This window comes from Stomoxys calcitrans, chromosome 5 (genome assembly GCF_963082655.1).
Source record: "Stomoxys calcitrans chromosome 5, idStoCalc2.1, whole genome shotgun sequence".
Classification (NCBI taxonomy): Eukaryota; Metazoa; Arthropoda; class Insecta; order Diptera; family Muscidae; genus Stomoxys; species Stomoxys calcitrans.
The window spans coordinates 41,397,286-41,419,511 of record NC_081556.1 but is presented as its reverse complement, the minus strand read 5'-3'; the positions used below and the strand labels follow the sequence as shown (position 1 = coordinate 41,419,511).

The following is a 22,226-nucleotide window of genomic DNA, read 5'->3' as shown; positions in this document are numbered from 1 at the left end:
GGATGGACTTATCAGCTTAAAATGCCATGTAAACTCAGAATATATGTACTTCATGGGATCATAGACGTATATTTCGAGGTGCTACAAACGGAATGACAAAAATAGTATACCCCATCCTATGGTGGAGGGTATAGACTCATAAACGGCTGAACCAATGTTCATGGAATTTTCACAGACGATAGTTTCCCGGTAAAAATAGGGTACTTCATTTTGTGATATTCGCGAGCAGGGCGGACCTTCCCCCTTCCTTTAACCTCTATTTTCAAAAACACCAGATCTCGGAGATAGGTGAATCGATTAAAGCCAAATTTTGTATGCCCCGAAAAAGACAAAATTGGTATAAAACTTTGGGGTCTCATAACAGTGGGCGTCCCCCTACCTCAAAACTCACCCAAACGGTTATGTTTACCGATTGGGACAATATGGGTGTTAAATGAGAGGCATTTAAGAGTAGAGTATGTAAAGTAGTGATATAACAATTTGAATCCATGCATCGGGGAGCCCGCCCCACCCCCACAACTCGTTCAAAAATTACACCCGAGTGGGGTCAAGTCCCAGGGGGGCCGCCATACCCCAAAGGCACATGTACACGGGACAATATGGCAAAGGTATTTAAGAGTAGATTACAAAACTTAGATCAATTCCCGTGGAGACGCCTACCCCAAAATGATGCCCCAAACGGCATTTGTACAAAACGGGACAATATGGAAATTTAATGAAAGGTTTTTGAGAGTTAAAAACGAATATAAATTATTTTCAAATTTAAAAAGGGGTCCGCACTACACCACTTAAGGGTGAAGTGAACCATACCGGGCCAGTTAAAAATAAAATGAAATTTAAATTATTTTCCATTTTTTTTTTTTTTTTTGCATTAGAGGGTGGAATGTTCAAATGATAAGGTGAATGGTATTCAAACAATCTCGGTTTGATATAAAGCAGTGTTGCGCACATGTGCTAGTGAGCGCAAGATTTCCTAGCCCATGGGCTTATGCTTCAGTGAATGTACAAAAATGTGTGCGATAGTGCCTGTCACTGGTTTAAATACAGTTTGGTATTAAAAACAATACTTGTTGGGTAATAAGTTTAATACCAAATGCGATTCTTCGTTTCATATTTTATTCATACCTGGCGGTATTGTTTTTATACCATAAGGGGTTGCTTCACTGTTAATACCATATGGTATTGAAATTAGCAGGATTGGTATCAATCTACATTAGCGCAGAGGTTAAGTTGAAAAAAAAGTGCGTTTAGGGCTATTATGTTCGCCTTTGAAGTTGAGCGTCTGGGTTCGATTCTTCCCAAGAATATCAGCGGTGGTTATAGCCCTCATAATCATGGAACTTTGCCATATAAAAACTTCTCCCCAAAGAGTTGTCGAACGAACAGGTGCTCAACGTGGGCAAAATTTGGATTTCAATAAATTTTTCTATCAGTTCAAACTTTAGTCGTGCAGCACTCAATAATGGAATATTCGCAACCCTATACGCAAGTTGATATGGTAGCGCAAAAATCGATCGTTTAACTTTGCTTAAAGATGGCTACAAAATTGTCTCCACAAGGTGTTTATGTTATACATTAGTCCCACTGTATTTATACAATAATTAACATTTGCACCTTGCTTGGTTTCCAACCAAAACCCCTATTGCTTTGTATGCAATTTTCTAACAAAACTTTTCCCTCATCCACCAATTTCCATAATCTTGGAAAATATTCTAAACATAGGAGTACATATAATATGTATAAGAAAATCTTTTAGCAAATTGCATTTTTACATTTGTGCAATGCAACAACGAACTCTAACACCCAAAGAGGTGAAGAACAGCAATGTCATCATCAGTGTCATCAAAGGAGACATCAGTGACTTGTGGCATAAAACCACACAAACGCACAAATACACCATGGCTGTATGCCGGGCTTAATGTCACTCATATGTTAAGAAGAATTAGCTCAAAGAATGTAATTGGAAATTAGCTACATAGTATAGAAGAAGAAGGTACGCATAAAACTTTGCCTTTCAAGTAAGATGTCAATATTGTTTAGTTTTGGTAAAATCAGCTAGGGAAACTTGATAAACTCTATTGAAGATGTTTGAGTTTGAGGTAGGAGATGTAGGGAATTGTTTAAAATGAAAACTTTATTTCGATGGCTGTCAAGTGAACAAAGGGTGGCAAGAAAATTCAACAAAACTAAGGTATGAATCTTTGAGATGAAAGCAAAGCAGGTGAGGAGAGTACTTTACTTTCTAGCGATATGGAAATAGGATAGAACGTAGAGATAGGATCGATACTAGTCGCTCTGGACCTTAAGGGGGTCCACCTAATATCTCCTATTATGCTGTGACATAGAATAATCAAGGCAACTTTGGTAAATTTAACTAATGCTATGGCCAGAAGCTGGTGACCAGCCTGTACCCCATCCAGAGTTCTGTTAATGTTTATGAAAAAGTCTTGTTAAGAAATGGACTGAGGGCGAAGGAACATTCCTTCGTCTTTGACCACGAATCCAAAGAATAAGTAAAAAGTGATTTGTAATTAAATATAAATGAACCGGAATTTATACTCCCATCTCTGGATGGTGTACCATCTTTGCACGGTGTCACAATTGATAAAAAAAAGGTGAAATACCTAGATCAAGTTCTCGATTTGCAATGGTATTGGAAAAAGGACCCGGAAGAAAGAAGATTGCGGTTTTTAAGTGGTAGCGCAGTTAGCATGTCAACCTGTGCAGCTAACGCCTGGGCTCGAGTCCTTTCGAGAACATCAGAGCATCGAAAAAGTTTTTTCAGCGGTAGTTATACCCTAACCAGTGCTGACGACATTTATGAGGCATACAGCCTATTGAACTCATTAATATGAGAGAAGTATTCCCACTGTCCCTTAATGAAATGTTCGAGTGAAAATTTGCAATCGATTTACGAATCCGGAATTTAGACTCCCGTCTCTGGACAGGGACACTGTGCAATAGTTGAAGGAAACATAATAGCGAAATTGTCCTGGGAAACGAAAACATGGCGCTGAGCGCCTTCTACTTCAGCATCAGGATGTTCTGTCAGAAGTGGAGATTGAGGCCAAGGATTATTCACTGGATGTATAAGGCCATCGTTAGACTAGTGCTGGTAGGTATGGGACATTGATAGGTCGAAAAACTGTATATGAAAGGACATATAAGCGAATTCGGAGAAACTGTAAAAACTTTCCTTCGCCGGAATTCGCCGATTCAAAATTATGCTGGCAAAGGAAAGAAAGCATAGTGTTTTAAGGAGTGTCTTCTACTTCTACTGGAGGATTTTAATTTTAATTTTGAAGTGAAAGTCATCTCAAATATGATCTTCTGGATACATACGGCCATCGTAAAATCAGTGCTGATATATGAGGAATTGGTATGGAGGTAGTCTGCAGGGCTCATTTAAGGATGTTCGAGATAGCCCATACAGCCATTGAGCTTTTCGCTAAAAGTAATAAGATACCGGAATTTTGACTCCTACGACAGTATTACGTTTCAATTATAGTGGCTTCAATCCCATGGCAGCCGGTTGTATGTACCGGATTGACCCGATGAATTCCTTCATCGGCAAGGGCTGCCGCCTCAGTGTACCACACACTGCTACTACAACAACAACATTATAGTGGCTGGAAAATGAATACAGAGGAAAGAACCGTAAGACACTACTCCTGCAGAATATACCAAGTATGATCTACCGGCAGTGGAAAGGCCAGTGCTGGTATATGGAAAGGATCATATGCATAGTGGAAAGTACACTCGTATTGGGATGTGGGAATTCCAAAGACTGGCCTACGAGGCTATCACTAGTAAGAGGTGTACACCGCATATTTGGCAGCGACGCTGAATATGCAGCCTATTTGGTGTTATAACATGGAGAGACATAAGTTAACAGAATTAGATTCTCGTCTCCGGACAGGATTACTCGACAATTGTCGAAGGAGGATTACACCTGGTGTTAAATTCAAAATTATTCTGGAAGTAGGATACAGGAGAAGACATTGTATGCCTTGTACCTCCGCAGGAGGAGATTCGATAGAAAGTGGAAAGTTGGTTTAAGAGGACTGCGAAGTTGGATACCGGATTTATACGACCATCGCAGGCTTAGTGCTGGAAATGGAAATATGAAACATTGATATGTTGAAAGTCTGTCGGCAGGAAGTCTCCAGAATTCGATGTGGTCCAAAGACTAGCCTTCGTCTGCACATGGTCCACATCTCAGGTTGTTTTGGAACGCAAGTTGTTTATGTAGCCTAGTGAGATCTTCACTTGGAACAGTGCCCCCATGTTTACGCTGAGACTTCTCCTGAAAGAGACACAGTTCCCATCTGGATTTTATGGGTGTTTAGGTCTCAGACTATCTCATACCGAGACCTATTCAACATGGGAACATCCGGATTCGCTTTCCCTACAGGGAAGACTGGGCATTATATTGAGTTTAAGAATGGGTCGGGGGAAACATGATATCTGCCAAAAATGGAGAGGGTTTTTCGGATCTTCCGGATTTTAAAACCATATCTCTGAGACGCGATTGGCCGATCTATAGATCGAGCAGACTCTTAGGTAATTGTGGACCAATGATACTCTAAGGAATGCAGTTATGATTTCTTTCTCTATTTTCCAGGTCTGACTCAAAACTTTTTAAATTTTCCTCGTGACTAGGGTAGGAATAGATTGGATTTTTCACATAGGGGAGAAATGCACTCATATAGGCGAATCGAGTTCGATGTATGTTTAGTTCATCAGTAATGGTATCGACAATAGCACTTCCGAAACACTTTCAATTTTTTTTTTTAAATTTCCAAATACTTCCCACCTTTCATCCTTCAATATCTACTCTCATTCCCTGACTTATCTTCTAAACTACTGTGTAAAAAAGTTTGCTAAAATCTCAGAAAACGATCTTTACTCACTCGGTGAATCCATAAGTAGATCATGAGCGCCAATTGATCCCTCCGTACCATTGGGTGACATAGATGGCGGTGGTGGTAATTCTCCCATGTGTTCACGTTCACGTTCGCGATCACGTTCTCTTTCTCGTTCCCGTTCACGCTCCAGCTGCTGTTGCAGCACTGCACTGGTGGTTGGACTCATTTTCATTGAATGCATCGAATGATGAGGTGTGTGATGATGCATCGATGAGGAAGGATTTGAGGCTGAAACATTTGGTCCCGCTGAAGGTGAGGTGGGTGAGGCCGATAGGGCTCTGGTGGCGGTGGCAGTTGGCGGACCATGCGATTTGCTAATGGTCAATTCACCATTGGAGGAGGAAAGTCTAAAATTGGCAAAAAAAAAAGACGAACATTATTTTAGCTGAATTTTTGTTTTTTAAGATAAAAACTCTTTTGAACTTACCTATTCATGCTACTAAGTACATTGGCCGTGGAGGTGGCCGTATTGGAGGAGGATGATGCTGACAGTAGACCCACACCGTTACCCATATAATCTCTTTCATGCGGCGAGTCCAGGGACATGGGATGGGGCGTCTGTCGACCCAGGGAATGATGTGACATATGTGGCGAGTGCGATCGAAATATTTGGTTGCTGGAGGAGGAGCCCACAGGTGAAGAATAGCCTCTTTCGTTGCAGTTGCTCGAGGATGAGGCAGCAGCCTGGCTGGCTGCCGCAGCCTCTTTGGCCAAGGCAGCAGCAGCTGCGGCGGCTGCTGCAGCACTTCGGGCATTTAAGGTGGCAGGTGAAGCAGCTCTTATGCGTTCTCTTTCTCTATCGCGCTCACGTTCCCGTTCCCTGAATCCTTCTCGCTCTCGCTTTTCCTCGCGTTCTCGCTCACGATCTCTTTCTCGTTCCCTCTCACGTTCTCTATCTCTTTCCCTTTCTCTTTCGCGTTCTCTCTCTCGTTCTCTTTCACGCTCCTTTTCACGCTCATTGCCTAGTTGACTTAAATTGATGCCACTGCTGACAGCGCTACTGCTATTTGGTCGCGTGGGACTTAGCTTGAGGGCAGCATGTTGTTCTCGAGCTTCTCGCTCTCTGAGAGTCAAACTACTGGAAGCACTCGAAGTGGGACGTGGTGAAGCTGACGAGGTGTTGCTCAAACGATGGTGTCCCCCATAATGATGTCGGCCCAAAGGTGAATCTTCGCCATCATCTTGGTGGACCTTGGGCTTGCACTCCAGCTTGGGAGAGGCCAGACCTTCGGCATGTCTCAGGGCCTGGGTGTGGTGATGTAAGGCCGCTGCCGCCGCAGCCGCATGATGATGTGGATGTAGATGAGGTTGGGTTTCGGGCTTGATATGCAACTGGGACTGAAGATGGAAAGCTGCAGCAGCTGCTGCCGCCGCCGCAGCGGCGGCTTTTGTACTATTTGTGGGCGAAGAAGGCGGGGATCTTTCATTGGACGCTCGTAAATGCAACTCATGATGATGGTGGGCAGCCAGCTGTTGGGCATGCTGCTGCTGTTGGTGCTGTTGTTGCTGCTCTTGTTGCCGCTGCTGCTGTTGTTGATGATGGTGGTTGGCCGCAGCCGCTGCAAATAGTTCCGGATGCAAAGCAGCCAGCAGTTGTTGCACTCCATTGGAGAAGAGATTAGGTTTGAGTAAATTCGTTGGTGCTTGGGCAAGTTGAGGCAAGGTGGGCGGTTGATGTAAGGCAGCCAGAGAGGCTGACAGATGTGGCGTTGCGGCTCCCAGTAGTTGGGGTGGAGCCGGTGGGGGTGGTGCTGGCGCCTGTGGTGTGGGAAAACCGGCAAAAGCTCCAAAGTTCGTTAGGAATTGTTCGTTGGTATTGACTTGAGGACTCACTGGAATGGTGAGTATGGTCTGCACAGCAATGCCTGGAAAGAATGCATAGAATTGAAAAAAAAAATTAAGTCTTTTCAAAGGAGAAAAGTCTGACTTACCTTGAGCTGTGGGTATTAACAGTTGTGCTCCCTGCACTCCCTGCACCAATTGCCCTGAGGCCAATATCAGCTGTGGCATTTGTGCGCTGGCTGGAGGCGCTTGCAATTGCGGCGGTGGCGAAGCGGTGGCCGCTGTTCCTTGTGCCGCCGCCGCAGCTGCAGCATTATTTAAAGCATTGACCAAAGCATTCTGTGTAGAAGCCGTTGATTGTCCCCCACTCCCCGCCAGATTGCCACTGCCATGATTCGGCGAAGAAGAACTGTGACTGTTTTGATTATCTCCACCGCCACCATTACTATTGCCCGCACTCTCGGCCATGTGTCCCATAACTTTGTGGTGCGAATTAAGCAATTCCGAAGCCATACTTGTGGGTATACCACCGCTATTGGCCACACTCAAATTGAGGGGAGAATTTAGAGCCGCCGCCGCTGCAGTGGCCTGTATGCCAGCCGCCAAACCTTGCAGACTGGCCAGTGCGGCTGCAGTGCCGCCTATACTTTGTTCTTGTTGGAATGTTGAGAGACTTTGTAATTTTTGTAAATTTAGCATTTCTTGCACTAGAATGGAATAGGGGGAAGAAACTAATAAAATATTTTGGTGAAAAAGCTTGCATGTGGTGGATGGGGTGTTGCTTGTGGTTGGTGATGATGGTGATGTTGGGAGAAATGGAAATGTTGTTCTGTTGTCTGTCATACTGTCACATGGTAGCGATTGAATGTGGGATTTCGTTCAGAGATAAGAACAAAAGGTCAAAAGGTTTAGTTGTGTTTCCATTTAGAGCAGGGAGTTTGCAAAAAGGCAACAAATGGGGTTTCATTTTGTATGGATTATGTAAATTGTAATGATTTTGGTGGAAAAAGCAATTAGAAGGATATTCAGCAAAGTTGTTCAAAAATAGTTTTTAGGATATATAAAACAAAGCAAATGCGAATAAGGCATACCATTTTGGAATAAAGAATGTGTAAAATGAGCTGATAAAATATTTATACATCATAACTAAGGGATATCCCCATTGCTTACAACACCGATCGACTCAAAATTAGAAATGGATTTAGCATTCTCTGTCTCTATATCTGTCTAAGTATTGTTATATACAAAAATCTAAATTTTTATATTTTTTTATGCTCACCTCTATAGGAAGTTGATTATACTAAGTCTAGTCAGATTATACTAATCTAGTCAAATTTAAGACAATCTACCCGTCCGTTCGTACACCTTTCTCTCTGTCTGTTGAAATCACTCTAAACAGTCTTTAAAACAGATGATATTGTGCTGAGACTTTGCACAGCTTCCTTTTTATTTCATAGACAGGTAATGTTCGGACTATATCTCGATATACCTTTAATATAGACCGATCTCCCGATTAAAGGTCATAGGCCCATACAAGCCGCATATATTTCCCAATTTAACTGAAAATTAGAACAAAGAGCGGTTTGGTCTAGATCGGATTATATCATTATATAGGCCTCATATAGACCGATCTCCCAACATCTGTGTCGAATATGTTCCAAATTTGTCTATATCTAAATACAGGCCCCCTATAGACAGATCTCCCGATTTACGGTCTTGAATCCACATAAGACCCCATACAAAGGATGATTTTTTAGTTATTATGTTTTTGGCAACATTTGCTCAAGCAGTTTACGCACGTTTTGTGTTTTGTTTAATTGTCAAACATCTTCAGTTTGGTCTATAATTTAACCATGAATAGTCATACAAACGTACAACGCTAACAAATTATTGAATTTTATTACCAAAGTGCGTGACCTGTTAAGAAAGTTCATCCCGCGCTTCTTGTGTTCAGCGACGAAGCGCATTTTTGGCTCAATGGGTACGCAAATAAGTAGAATTTGTCAATTTTGGAGTGAAGATCTACCAATGCCTGCAGAAAAAGACACAGTTTGGTGCGGTTTATGGGCTGGTGGCATCATTGGACCGTACTTCTTCGAAGAGGATACGAATCGTAACGTCACTGACCAAAATATAAGAGTTTGACTTGCATAACATGTGGTTTCAACAAGGCGGTGCCACATGCCACACAGCACGCGTAACAATGGCCTTATAGAAAGGCGAGTTCAGTGAAAATTTTATTCCACGTTCGGGACCGATCAATTGATCGCTTAGATGGTGAGATTTAACGCCTTTAGACTATTTTTCGTGGGGCTATGTAAAAGCTCATGTCTATACAGACAAGCTCGCTTCAATTGATGACTTGGAAGACAACATTGAGGCATTAATTCGTGAGATACACGCCAAAATATTGGACTCAGCGGATGGACAATTTGAGGAAAAGTCACGGTCAACATTTGAATGAAATAATCATCAAACATTAAATTATATGGACCGTACTATCGATTCAAATAAAGATTTGATGCATTTTACTGAATTTTACGAGTTTTTTAACTTTCCTATAGCTTTTAAAAAATCACTCTTCAAAAGGAGGTCCCATATCATTGAGTTTAAACTTTTGAATCGGACAATAAATGCGGCGTTTATGGAACAAAAACCTTATATGGAGAGATCGGTCTATATGGCAGCTATATCCAAATCTGAACCGATCTGAAGCATATTAAAGAATAAAGTTGAAGTGCCTAACACAACTCACCGTCCTAAATTTCGGCGAAATCGGATAATAAGTGCGACTTTTATGGGCCCAAGACCTTAAATCGAGAGTTAGGTTCATATGACACCTATATCCAAATCTTAATCGATCAGTGCCGTATTGCAGAAAGATATCGAGGGGCCTAACATAACTTAATGTCGGGAATTTCGACGACATCGGACAAAAAATGCGCCTTTTATGGGCCCAAAACCTTAAATCGAGAAATCGGTCTATATGGCGGATATATCCAAATCTGAACCGATCTGAGCCAAATTAAAGAATAATGTTGAAGAGCCTAACATAACTCCCAATTCAAAATATCGGCGAAATCGGATTATAAATGCGGCTTTTATGGGCCAAAAACCTTACATCGAGAGATCGGTCTATATGGCAGCTATATCCAAATCTGAACCGATCTAAGCCAATTTGAAGAATAATGTTGAAAGGCCTAACACAACTCACTGTTCCGAATTTTGGCAAAATCGGACAATAAATTCGCCTTTTATGGGCCCAATACCTTAAATCGAAAGATCGGTCTATATGGCAGCTATATCGAACTCTGGACCGATATGGGCCAAATTGAAGAAGGATATCGAAGGGCCTAACACAACTTATTGAGCCAAATTTCAGCAAAATCGGGTAATAAATGTGGCTTTTATGGGCCTAAGACCCTAAGTAGGCAGATTGGTCTATATGCGGGCTATATCAAGATATAGTCCGATACAGTCCAACTTCGAACTTAACCTGCTTATGGACAAAACAATAATCTGTGCAAAGTTTGAGCTCATTACCTCTATTTTTAAAGACAGTAGCGTGATTTCAACAGACAAACAGACAGACGGACGGACATGGCCTGATCGTCTTAGATTTTTACGCTGATCAAGAATATATATACTTTACAGGGTCGGAAACTGATATTTCGATGTGTTGCAAACGGAATGATAAAATTCATATACCCTCATCCTTAGGTGGTGGGCATAAAAACCACATATATAACCCTCATAACCTCCGGTTTGACTTCCGTTGCCCATAAAAGTGAATTTTTTATACCCTACACCACTACTGCGGTACAGGGTATTATAACTTAGTGCAACCAAAAGGAAGAGAGATAGACCCATTGATGTGTATACCGATCGACTCAGAATCACTTTCTGATTCGATCTAGCTATGTCCGCCAGTCTGTCTGTCCATCTGTCCATGTTAATTTGTGTACAAACTACAGGTATGGGCATGTTTTTCGGTCTTGAGACGAAGCCTATTGAAATAGGAAAAAATCGGTTCAGATTTGGATATAGCTCCCCTATATTTGCTCGTCCGATTTGCAGTAATGCAGCAATAAAATGGTCATTTGTTAACTGATTCTCCCGAACTTCTGCATGAAGGATTTTCTTTTGACTCTCTTCATAGAAATCGGTTCAGATTTGGATATAGCTCTCATATATATGTTCGTCTGATTTGCAGTAATACAGCAATAAAATGGTCATTTGTTAACCGATTCTCTCAAAATTCGACAGGAAGGATTTTCTTATGACTCTCGATATTAGTTGTGAATTTCATAGAAATCGGTTCAAATTTGCATATAGCTCCCATATATATGTTCGTCCGATTTACAGTAAAATAAAAATGGTCATTTGTTAACCGATTCTCTTGAAATTTGACAGGAAGGATTTTCCTATAATTCTCGTTTGTTACTGATTTTAAAATATCTGCCAAATTTTATCAAAATCGGTTCAGATTTAGATATAGCTCCCATATATATGTATCGACCGAATTTTATTTAAATGGCCGTAGTAGCTAAAATTTTCAAACGATCTGTTTGAAAATATATATACTGCCGAATTTATATACTGCCGAATTTATAATTGTAAGGTATTATATAAGCGGCTCCTCCCGACTTTTGCCTTTCCTTACTGGTTTAAGTATTTGAAAGCTATAATTCATTCAGCAATTTGCAATCATTGTAATAATCCAAACACAAACTAATTAACTTTGTGCACATTTTTAAAAGAATTTAAGGTAGTATTTTTCCAGGTTGCGCGTTTTAACCTCGGATGCACATAGGATATACAAATATGGAATATTTGAGATCTGGTTTGATACATCAACCCAAGATAAGTATACAATATACTCGTATATTAAAAACTTTGCTGCTACACACAGTTTTCGTGTGTAGCCAAAATTGCTGTAGTGTCTGTGTCGAGTTGTGATGATTTTTGGTTAGTTTGCATTTCTATATCAAAATTGGATATCGATATGTACTCACTAGTTCCATTTAGGTGAGCTTGGGCCGCCGCTGCAGCAGCTGCTAAAGCCTTGGCTTGATCCGATGACTGTTGTTGCTGTTGATGATGTTGATGCAGATGCGATTCCGTAAGATCAACATCGGCATCGGTCATCATATGATCTTCATGTGGCTCATGTCGGCTGCTATGCTGTTCACTATCCACATGTTGTACATCCTCGTCTTCTTCTTCCTCTTTGGCACGCTGCAGATGATGATGCTGATGCTGATGCGGGTGATGTGAGTGATGATGCAGATGTGGATCCACATCGATTTGCATGGGTTCCGGTGAGCCAGCTGGTGATGTTAAATTTAAATCATTGGAATTTTGATGGTGGTGTTGTTGATGAGGTATTGGTGATTTATCTAGATTATTATTGCTGGTATTGTTGTTATTGTTATTTTGTGATGCCAACGAGGCAGCTTTTGCTAAATTCTTATAAAATTCCAATTCCTTGAGGTGATCCTTTTCATCGGGTCCATTAAATTGCAGTGGCAAATCACCAATGCTATTGCCCAGGGGAGAATTAAGTTTTTCTGGAGGTATTTCTTTGTCAAAGTCCTGTAAAAAACAAGAAAAAAAAGAGAAGAGTAAAGAGATGTTATAGAGAATGGTGAAATTTTTATTTAATTAAAATGATATGCCATTGACAACTTTTATCCCTCCATGACATGCAACAAGTTTCACATAAGTCAATTTCCCCATTTCTATTCAATTTTATCAACATCATCTCCATCATACGCATCATCATCGGCATCAGCAACCAACTGCGTTTTAATGAATTGTGAATTTTATTATTCGCACTTAACAATTATTTGTATTTTGCATATATTACACATTAAGTCGTTGAAGTCCCATAATCACATTATCAGCAAACGTTCATATATGAATGAAAGTGTCATTATAGCTGCTACATGTGCTTATTATTATTAAATAATTGTCAGCTATAAATATGAGCTGAGCATCATAAAACAAACGATGGTATGCTAACGGCTGTAGGCAGTAATGACATACGATAACCCAGCAAAATTAATCAAATGTGAAGAGAGTTATAGGGGAAAGCTAAATGAAAATTTTGAAACAAAAAACCAGCAAGGAAGGGAAAAAGTCGGACGACGCCGACTGTATAATACCCTATAAGTACAATGTGGGAGCCATATCCAATTCTGAACCAATTTTGATGGACCTCGGTGGATGTTTTCAGATGAGTTATTAAACAATCCCTATCAAATTTCGAGCAAATATTTTGAAAACAACTGTAATAACTACGGTTGACAAATTCCAAACATTACTGCAAATTACCCAAAAACTGATGAACATATATAAGGGAGCTATATCTAATTCTGAAGCGATTTCGAGCAAACTTCCCAGATATTGTGGCAGTCGCCGAGGAAAGCGTTGTGCAAAATTTTGGCAAGATTGGTCATTAAATGCGCTTGCAGTGGCTCTAGAAATGAAAATCGGACGATACACATATACCACAGCTATATCTAAATCTGAACCGATTTATATAAAATTCACAAGCAATGTCGAAAGTCATAAAAAAATCCTACTTGCCAAATTTCGAGAGAATCGGTTAACAAATTAGCATTCTACAGGGTGGCTGATGAAAGCCGCTACCAAAAAAAAATGTAATAACTTTTTTTCTATTTAATAATAATAATTTAATAATTAATTTAATTAATTAATTAATTAATTTAATTAATAATAATTTAATAATTAATTTAATAATTTAATTTAACATGAATAAAAGAAAAATGTATTCCATACACCGAAAAAAAAATGTAGCAATATTCATCATTGTAGCAATATTCATCAGCCACCCTGTATTGCAATATTTCTCAAAATCGGACGAACATATATATGAGAGCTTTATCTAAATCTGAACCGATTTGGAGCAAACTTCTCAGATATTGTGACAGTAGCCGAGGAAAGCGTTGTGCAAAATTTCTGCAAGATTGGTTATTAAATGCACTTGCAGTGGCTCTAAGAGTGAAAATCTGGCGATATACATATATCACAGCTATATCTAAATCTGAACCGATTTCTATGAAATTCACCAGGAATGTCGAGAGTCATAAGAAAATCCATCCTGCCAAATTACGAGAGAATCGGTTAACGGCTGAGCAATTTATTGCAGTATTTCTCAAAATCAGACGAACATATATATGGGAGCTATATCTAAATCTGAACCGATATCGAGAAAACTCCTCAGATATTGTGGTAGTTGTCGAGGAAAGCATTGTACAAAGTATTGGCAAGATTGGTCAATAAATGCGCTTGCAGTGGCTCTAGAAATGAAAATCGGACGATACACATATATGAAAGCTATATCTAAATCTGAACCGATTTCTATGAAGTTCACCAGGAATGTCGAGAGTTAAAAGAAAATCCATCCTGCCAAATTACGAGAGAATCGGTTAACAAATGAGCACTTTATTGCAGTATTTCTCAAAATCGGACGAACATATATATGGGAGCGATATCTAAATCTGATCCGATTTCGAGCAAACTCAGACATTGTGGTAGTCGTCGAGAAATGCGTTGCGCAAAATGTTGACAAGATTGGTCAATAAATGCGCTTGCTATGACTATATAAATTAAAATAGGGCGATTTATATATATACGAGAGCTATATCTAAATCTGAACCGATCTCCATGAATTTCACCAGTAATGATGAGAGTCAGAAGAAAATTCTTTCTGCCAAATTTCGAGAGAATCGGTTAACAAATGACCATTTTATTGCATTATTACTGCAAATCAGACGAACATATATATTGGAGCTATATCCAGATCTGAACCTATTTTTTCCAATTTCAATAGGCTTCGTCTCTAGGTCGAAAAACATGCCAGTAGCAAATTTTAAGACGAACGGATGAAAACTGCGACTTGTACTTTGTACACAAATTTAAATGGACAGACAGACGGATATGCCAAATCGACTAAGAAAGTGATTATGAATCGATCGGTATACTTATCAATGGGTCTATCTCTTCCTTTTGGGTGTCACAAACAAATGCACTAAGTTATAACACCCTGTACTATAGTAGTGGTGTATAAATAGATGTCTATGAATGATGTGTTTCAGGTTAGAAATAGATGTTGAATATACATTAAACCCCTCACAATATTATGCATGCTAGTTGATACGCAGTGTTACCAAGTTCACACCGTAATATCTGTCAAACTAAAAATGACAGCTAGATGATATTTGTTTTAATGGCAGCTCATTATATGGCTTACCATCCATCACAAGCATTTTTTTCTGAGTATAAGAAGTTATCGTGGTGGATTTCAAGCGACATAGTGTGCTTGCGTACTGTTTGTTTGGAAAATTACAACCAGCTGTTGTTGGCGAACTCAAGCACCTTAAAGTGAACAAAATATTTGTTTGTAACGCCTCGAAGTATTGATTTGTGTACTCATAAACAGTGTTGTTTGCCACTCAAGAAAATTAGTTTCTACTACAATTTAGGAATAATCCTACTAAACCCGACCAAAGCCTACAAAATGTTCTACAAACCAAGAATGCGGTAAATATTTTATACCCACAACTGAAGAGTTGACCATTTTATTATCAACTCTGCAAAGTATATATCGATGGCTTTATATAAAAAGGGCCTAACTCAATCAGTGAGTGAGACAGTGAGTTGTGTTTGGCTTTTCAACATCTTTTTGCAATTTGACCCAAATCGGTTCAGATTTGAATATAGCTGCCATATAGACCGATTTCTCGATTTAAGGTCTTATTGAAATTGGAAGAAATCGGTTCAGATATGGACATAGCTCCCATATATATGTTTGTCCGATTTGGTCTAATACTGCAATAACATTGTCATTTGTGTACCGATTCTAACGAAATTCGGCACAAGGGTAATTCTTATGGGTCTCGAAAGGTAAATTTGATAGAAATCGGTTCAGATTCAGATATCGTTCCCATATGTTTCTATCGCCCGATTTTCACTTCTAGAGCCTTTGCAATTACATTAATCAACTGATCTTCTCAAAACTTTGCGCTTTTTTCTACGACTACCACAAAAATACGGATTTTGATCGAAAAAGGTGGTCATTTGCTTAAGGATTCACATAAAATTTAGCTCAAAAGATTCCCTTATGACTCCCAGTAGTGCTGTTCAATTTGATAGAAATCGGTTAATAGTCAGACATAGCTCCTATATATATATGTCTCAAATGCTTTTCACTTTAAGAATCTTTGTCAGCGTATTTTTTAACAGATTTTCTCCAAATTTTGCACAATAACTTTTTCTACGATTTTAACTTAGTGTGGTCATATTGGTTAGGGTCTTTGAGTGAGGCGGCTAGCAACCGAACTCTGCTCATCTCGTTCGTAGCTCGTTTTAATAATAGCCTCGTCTTCTAACGATCCGGGTTTCCCCATAGGATTTTTGCCGTCCTACAAACCGTTGCACAGGGCGCATGTAGAACTGTCGAACGTCGCCCTTAGTTCAGACTACGTTTACTGGTAGTAAGTTTTCTGGTCTGGAGAACAGTAGCTTAGAGGTTAGCATGACCGCCTATGACGCTAAACGACTGGGTTCAAATCCTGGTGAGAATATCATAAACAAATTTGTTCAGCAGTGATTACCCTTTTTTAATGCTGGCGACATTTGTGAGGTACTATGACATGTAAAAACTTCTCCCCAAAGAGGTGTTGCACCGCAGCATGCCCTTTGAACTCGGCTATAAAAAGGAGGCCCCTTATCATTCAGCTTAAACTTGGATCGGACAGTACTCATGGATATGTGAGAAGTTTGCCCATTTTACTTAATGAAATAGGCAAATTAGAAAGTTCTTTGGTCTTCACTGCCAAATCGTCTGCCATTTCACGGCACCCAAACAATGCGGATCTTGGCATTCTCAGAGAAGGTGTTCATCTTTTTCTTACACTCCAAGACCTTACCGTACTGGTTGTTATAGCTCTGGAGGCCAGTTTACTGCCTGTAAAAATGTTTTCACTCGACGCTTTCGATGTTGCTATCGCAGTAGACCAGTATTCGGAAAAGTTTTTGGCATTTAGTCCGTTTTTGTAAATCCTCGCATTATTGTTACATCCAACTTTGCTGCTTCAATGAAAGTGTTATGCGGAAAGATTCATGATTTGACTTCAAGAATGACTCTTAGCAGGACGGGGTAAATTTGAATTTGTAGATTTAGCCAACTGCTCGACTATACTCCGGTGTTTCGGTCAGCAATCATTTTTGTGAGTGCAATTTTGTCTCTGCAATTCAGACTACCTCATATTTCACTGATGTCTACTGGTAGATAGTCAATGTGATCCTTAGAGTATCGGTAATCTCCTATAACTCACTATGGTTTAAACACATTTCATTTCTAAATGATTGATGACCATCACCATATCAACATGTCATAAATGTATCGAAAAGAAGTCAGTGTAAAGCATTGAACTAAAGCTCCATGTTTGAGTACAATATCAAAGCTTGGTTAAGCATTGATTCTAATACTGGAGTGAAAGTGCTGGTGGCATTTGTGCCATGCAAAAATTTCTCTCAAAGAGGTGTCCCTCAGAGGAATACAGTTCGAACTCGACTGTATAAAGAGATTCTTTATGATTGAACTAAAACTTGACTAGAACAGCCTTCCTGAATACGAAGAAGACTCTGCGCTATTCCTTTTCTGGAGTTTAGTTGGCAAAATTGCATTTTTGTATTTATTTCTTAAAAGCTCTTTGCCACCCAATACAAAATCCTCACTGGGTTATATTTCAGCAGTTCCTTAACTCATTGCAACTACACACTTCCATAAAACAATGATAGCAATCAAATATATGAACATCCTTCTCACATTTAAATGATTTTATTTTGTACACAAATAAAATCTCTGTAAACATTTGATATGTTAATTGTAAATCATTGGCTTTAAAAGTTTGATTTTTTTTTTCATTCTATAAGTGCTATATGGACACAAGCAACTGTTGTCCATTTCCCAGTGCGCGTAAAACGCAAACGTTTCGTTACATCATAAATGAATGTAATTATACAAATAAATGAGAATATAATTTAATTAACTTGTTGAAAATATCATGTTGGTCGAATAAACAAACAAGGAATTCAGGATAAATAACATATGTATTGTTGGAAAATACTACAGGGCAAACATGTCAGCATGTGTAAATGTGACATTTATAATGAGACAAAAAACAACAGCTCAATAATAATATATTTTCGAAATATTTAATTCGATAATATTGCAAATGGCCAACAAGGAAGGATGGTTTAAACTTTTAAAATATCAGTGGGATCTTCACGTATGTCATCAAGGTACCTATGATATTGGAATTATTCTTTCCCAGTTTAAGCTCAACGCAGCCCCACTGATTTCCCACATAATTTTCATTTCGTTTGCTCTCTCTCAAGTAGCCACACTTCTGAAGCATGCACTCGTAAGTATATGTTGTCAGGTCATGTATCAAATTTGCTCAAACTGCTGCCTTTGCCAACATTTTTGTTCTTTTTTAGTTTTTTGCTCCCTAAAGTATGCAGTACTTTATTTGCCTTAAAGCATGCCATGATTTTCTTCACTTTTTTTCAATGCCAATCTAAAAATTAAAAGTGACAGACAACATTAAATGTTGTTTTAGTTTTATCAACACTTCTATTGCCACAATTGGGATGTTTTCTTTTTTTTTTGTCGTTTGCTATTATCCATCCTGTTTTATCACTTTGTAATTAATACAATTTCCTCGATGAGTTTCATTTTGTTTTTTGCCATTTGCTTCCCTAAACGTTCTTTATCATGAGGATGTCACCAATGTTGGCGAGTTTGTATATGTTTAACTTTATTTTTTCCTTATAGGAATTTTGTCATTGTGTGGTGGCAATTTGTTTGTTGGCGATGGTGGTAGTGCTGTTGCAATTGCTGCTAAGAGCTTATGATACCTTTAGGTATTTCTCAGCAATTATGTTAATTTCCAATGCAAATAACATTTAATTGAAGTGTTGCTAGAATTTTCGCAATTTTTGTTCTCATTTTTTTTTACTTAAGTTTTCCTTCTGTCGTTTGCTGGCTTCGATGGCTACAATTTGTACTTCGTGTTTTTTTTCTACATTATTTCTCCTCTCGTTCTCATTCATTTTATTTGTGGGTATTTATGTCTTCCCAAGTTTACCAACAGCAGATAGTACCACACCCTGACACCAACCTACACCAAATTGTAGAATAACCATATTGTCGTTGCCATCGTCATCGTCGTCGTCGCCATCGTCTGGATTCATTTGCCTGGTCTGTAACTTGGGTTTGCTCTTAGATATTTTACAAAATATGCAAATACCAGTTAATGGTAATTGTAGCTATGGCTAAAAGTATTAATTGCCAATAATTATATTGGTTTTAAGGTAATTTAGTAATTTTTTTTTTGCGTAAAAAATATAGTTTAAGGAGATAGTTTGTGAATTTGTAGGTGCTATAATGATGCCAAATTGTTTTATAGATAATGGGAAAATTGTTTAAGTGCGATATTGGAAAAACATTAAGGGAGCGCTTGGCTTCATTATCCTCTCCCTAAGCAGTCTCTTTTCAAATGGGTGCGATGAACACAATGGATTCTTGAAGGGAAAACCTGCAGAGCTTTTGGGTATGAAACAAGCATGGGCTCGAAATCAGCCTTTGATAGTGAAAATCTGGGTTCGAATTGTTTTTCTCTTCTTACGATGCAAATGCAAATTTTGTCAATGAACATTCCATTAAGAAAGCTCTATGATAGGAGACCTCCTTTTAATAGCTGAGTCCGATCGGCATGCTGCAGAGCGACACCTCTTTGGTGAGAAGTTTTTATATGGCATATTACCTCAAAAATGTCGGCGGCGTTAGGAGGGGATAACCACCGTTAAAAAATTTTCTGATGTACCTGCCAGAATTCGAACCCAGGCATTCAGCGTCATAGAGGGACATGCTAACCTCTGCGCTACGGTGGCCTCCGTGCACCTATTCTTACGATGAGGTGTCTCTTGGCGGCAATACGCAAAGTTGAATGGAAAAAGAAACAAGTAAACGAGAGCTTAGGTTGGCTGGCCCGAATCTTGGGTACCCACAACCATGGAGTTTAAATTTGAATTATTTTGATCTCAAAAATTCACATCGCGATTTTGGTACTTAGGGGGGGTTCTATATCATCATATTGACCAATTTGGATAAAACTTGCTACTAATGTTATAAGCCAGGTTAGGCTTCCAGAGGCTGAAGAAGTCAAATCCGGGGATTGGTTTTTATGGGGGCTACACCTGTTTATAGACCGATTCGGATCATACTTGGCATGCATGTTTGAAGTCATAATTCAAGTCTTTGTTCCAAATTTCAGACAAATCGGACGAAAATTGAGGCTTCTAAGGGCTCAAGAAGTCAAATCCGGGGATCGGTTAACATGGGGGCTATATCCAAATCTGAACCGAAGTAATACCTCAAGTTTTTGATCCATATTTCAGTCAAATCGGATGAATATTGAGGCTTCTAAGGGTTCAAGAAGTCAAATCCGGGGATCGGTTAACATGGGGGCTACATCTGTTTATAAACCGATTCATAGAATACTTGGCACGGCAATGGGAAGTCATAACTCAAGTCTTTGTTCCAAATTTCAGCCAAATCGGGTGCAAATTGAGGCTTCTAAGGGCTCAAGAAGTCAAATCGGATTGTACTTAGTATGGATGTTGCAAGTAACAGCTCAAGTCCTTGTTTCAAATTTCAGACAAATCCAATGAAAATTGAGGTTTGTAAGGGCCCAAGAAGTCAAATCCGCGGATCGGATTATGTGGGGGCTATATCTGTTTATAGACCGATTCGGATCATACTTAGCATGGATGTTGGAAGTTATAACTCAAGTCTTTGTTCCAAATTTCAGCCCAATCAGGCAAAAAATTAATGTTCTACGGGCTGAGGAATTCAAATCCGTGGGATCGGTTTTATGGGGGCTATATCTGTTTGCAGGCCGATTCGGATCATACTTGGCATGCTTGTTTTAAGTCGCAACTCAAGTTTTTTTTTTCCGGATGAAAATTGAGGCTTCTAAGGGATCAAGAAGTTAAATACGAGGATCGGTAAATATGGGGGCTATATCTGACCGATTCAGATCATACTTGGCATGAATGTTGGAAATCATAACTCAAGTCTTTGTTCCAAATTACGCCAAATCGGAAGACAATTGAGGCTTCTAGGGGCTCAAGAAGTCAATTCGGGGGATCGATTTATATGGTGGCTATATCCAAATATGAACCGATATGGCCCATTTGTAATCCCCAATGACCTTCATCAATTAGAAGTATCTGTGCAAAATTTCAAGCGGCTAGCTTTACGCTTTCGATCGCTATCACGATTTCGACAGACGGACGGACGGCCAACCGACCGTTGGACGGACGGACGGTCAACCGACCGCTGGATGAACGGACGGTCAACCGACCGCTGGATGGACGGACGGATCGCCTGAGGATGTCGAGACGATCCAGAATTTATATACCTTATGGGGTCGCAGATCGAGGTAATACAAACGGAATGACTAGGTTAGTATACCCATATCCTATGGTGGTGGGTATAAAAAGTGAAAGAAATTCAAAAGGGTGAAAATTTGAAGCTGGTCCTAGAGACTAATTGGTAGATTATATGGTAGCTATATCTGGTTATAGACCAATTTGAAAGATACTTAACACGGTTTATGAAAGTCGTAAAAAAGCACTCCGTGCAAATTTTCGTCCAAATCGGAAATCAATTGTGGCTTCCAGGGCTAAAGTTGTCAAATCGAAAGATCGGTCTATATGGGAGCAATATCAGGTTATAGATTGATTTAGACCATACTTATCAAGGATGTTGGAAGTCATGAAAAAACACTGCACGCAAAATTTTAGTCAAATCGAATTATATATGCGGCTTGTAGAAGCCCACAAAGTCAAATCGAAGGACAATTTTTGTTATGGGAGCTATTGTATATCTAAATCTGATATGACCCATTTCCAATCCCAAGCGACCAACATCAATATGAAGTAATTGTGAAAAATGTCAAGTTGATATCTTTTTTTGTTTGACCGCTATCGTGATTTCCACAGGCGGACGGACAGACTTAAAATGTCAAGACGATCAAGGATACGAAGGCTGCTTATGATTTTTTGACCTAATAATGTTATTACAAAATTTTTTCATCTATTGTTTTTCAAAGTATCCTCCGGCATTATTTATCCCCTTTTTCATTCGTCAAACAAATTGTCGGAGCACTTTTTTCACTGCGACTAAACAACTCCAAAACATGAGCGCCACTGAATAGAAGACACACACACTCAGCTACCTTTCAAAGTTATGAGAGCTGAAGCTTGATATCTCATTCCCCTTCTTGCTTTGGCTTCATATGGCACTCATTTGAGCGGAGTTTATTTGCAACCAACACACAATGTCCGTCTACCAATTTGAAAATCACATCCACTGAACGATTTCGAAAATCACATCCACTGAACGATTTCGAAAAT

The 22,226-nt window shown here is 39.3% G+C and overlaps 1 protein-coding gene across 12 annotated transcripts in view; it reads right to left on the bottom strand.

Moving 5' to 3' along the window:
• LOC106082744 (serine-rich adhesin for platelets) overlaps window positions 1-22,226 on the bottom strand; it is a 457,776-nt gene that overhangs the window by 40,017 nt on the left and 395,533 nt on the right. For 8 of the 12 annotated variants that reach the window (XM_059368535.1, XM_059368534.1, XM_059368537.1 and 5 more), the window contains 4 exons: window positions 11,726-12,305; window positions 6,860-7,441; window positions 5,356-6,793; window positions 4,914-5,275 (listed from right to left, as the gene is read on the bottom strand). In XM_059368535.1, the coding sequence (XP_059224518.1) occupies window positions 4,914-5,275; window positions 5,356-6,793; window positions 6,860-7,441; window positions 11,726-12,305 (2,962 nt within the window). The remainder of the gene's footprint in view (window positions 1-4,913; window positions 5,276-5,355; window positions 6,794-6,859; window positions 7,442-11,725; window positions 12,306-22,226) is intronic. The other 4 variants (XM_059368539.1, XM_059368545.1, XM_059368543.1 and 1 more) reach the window with 1 other exon arrangement.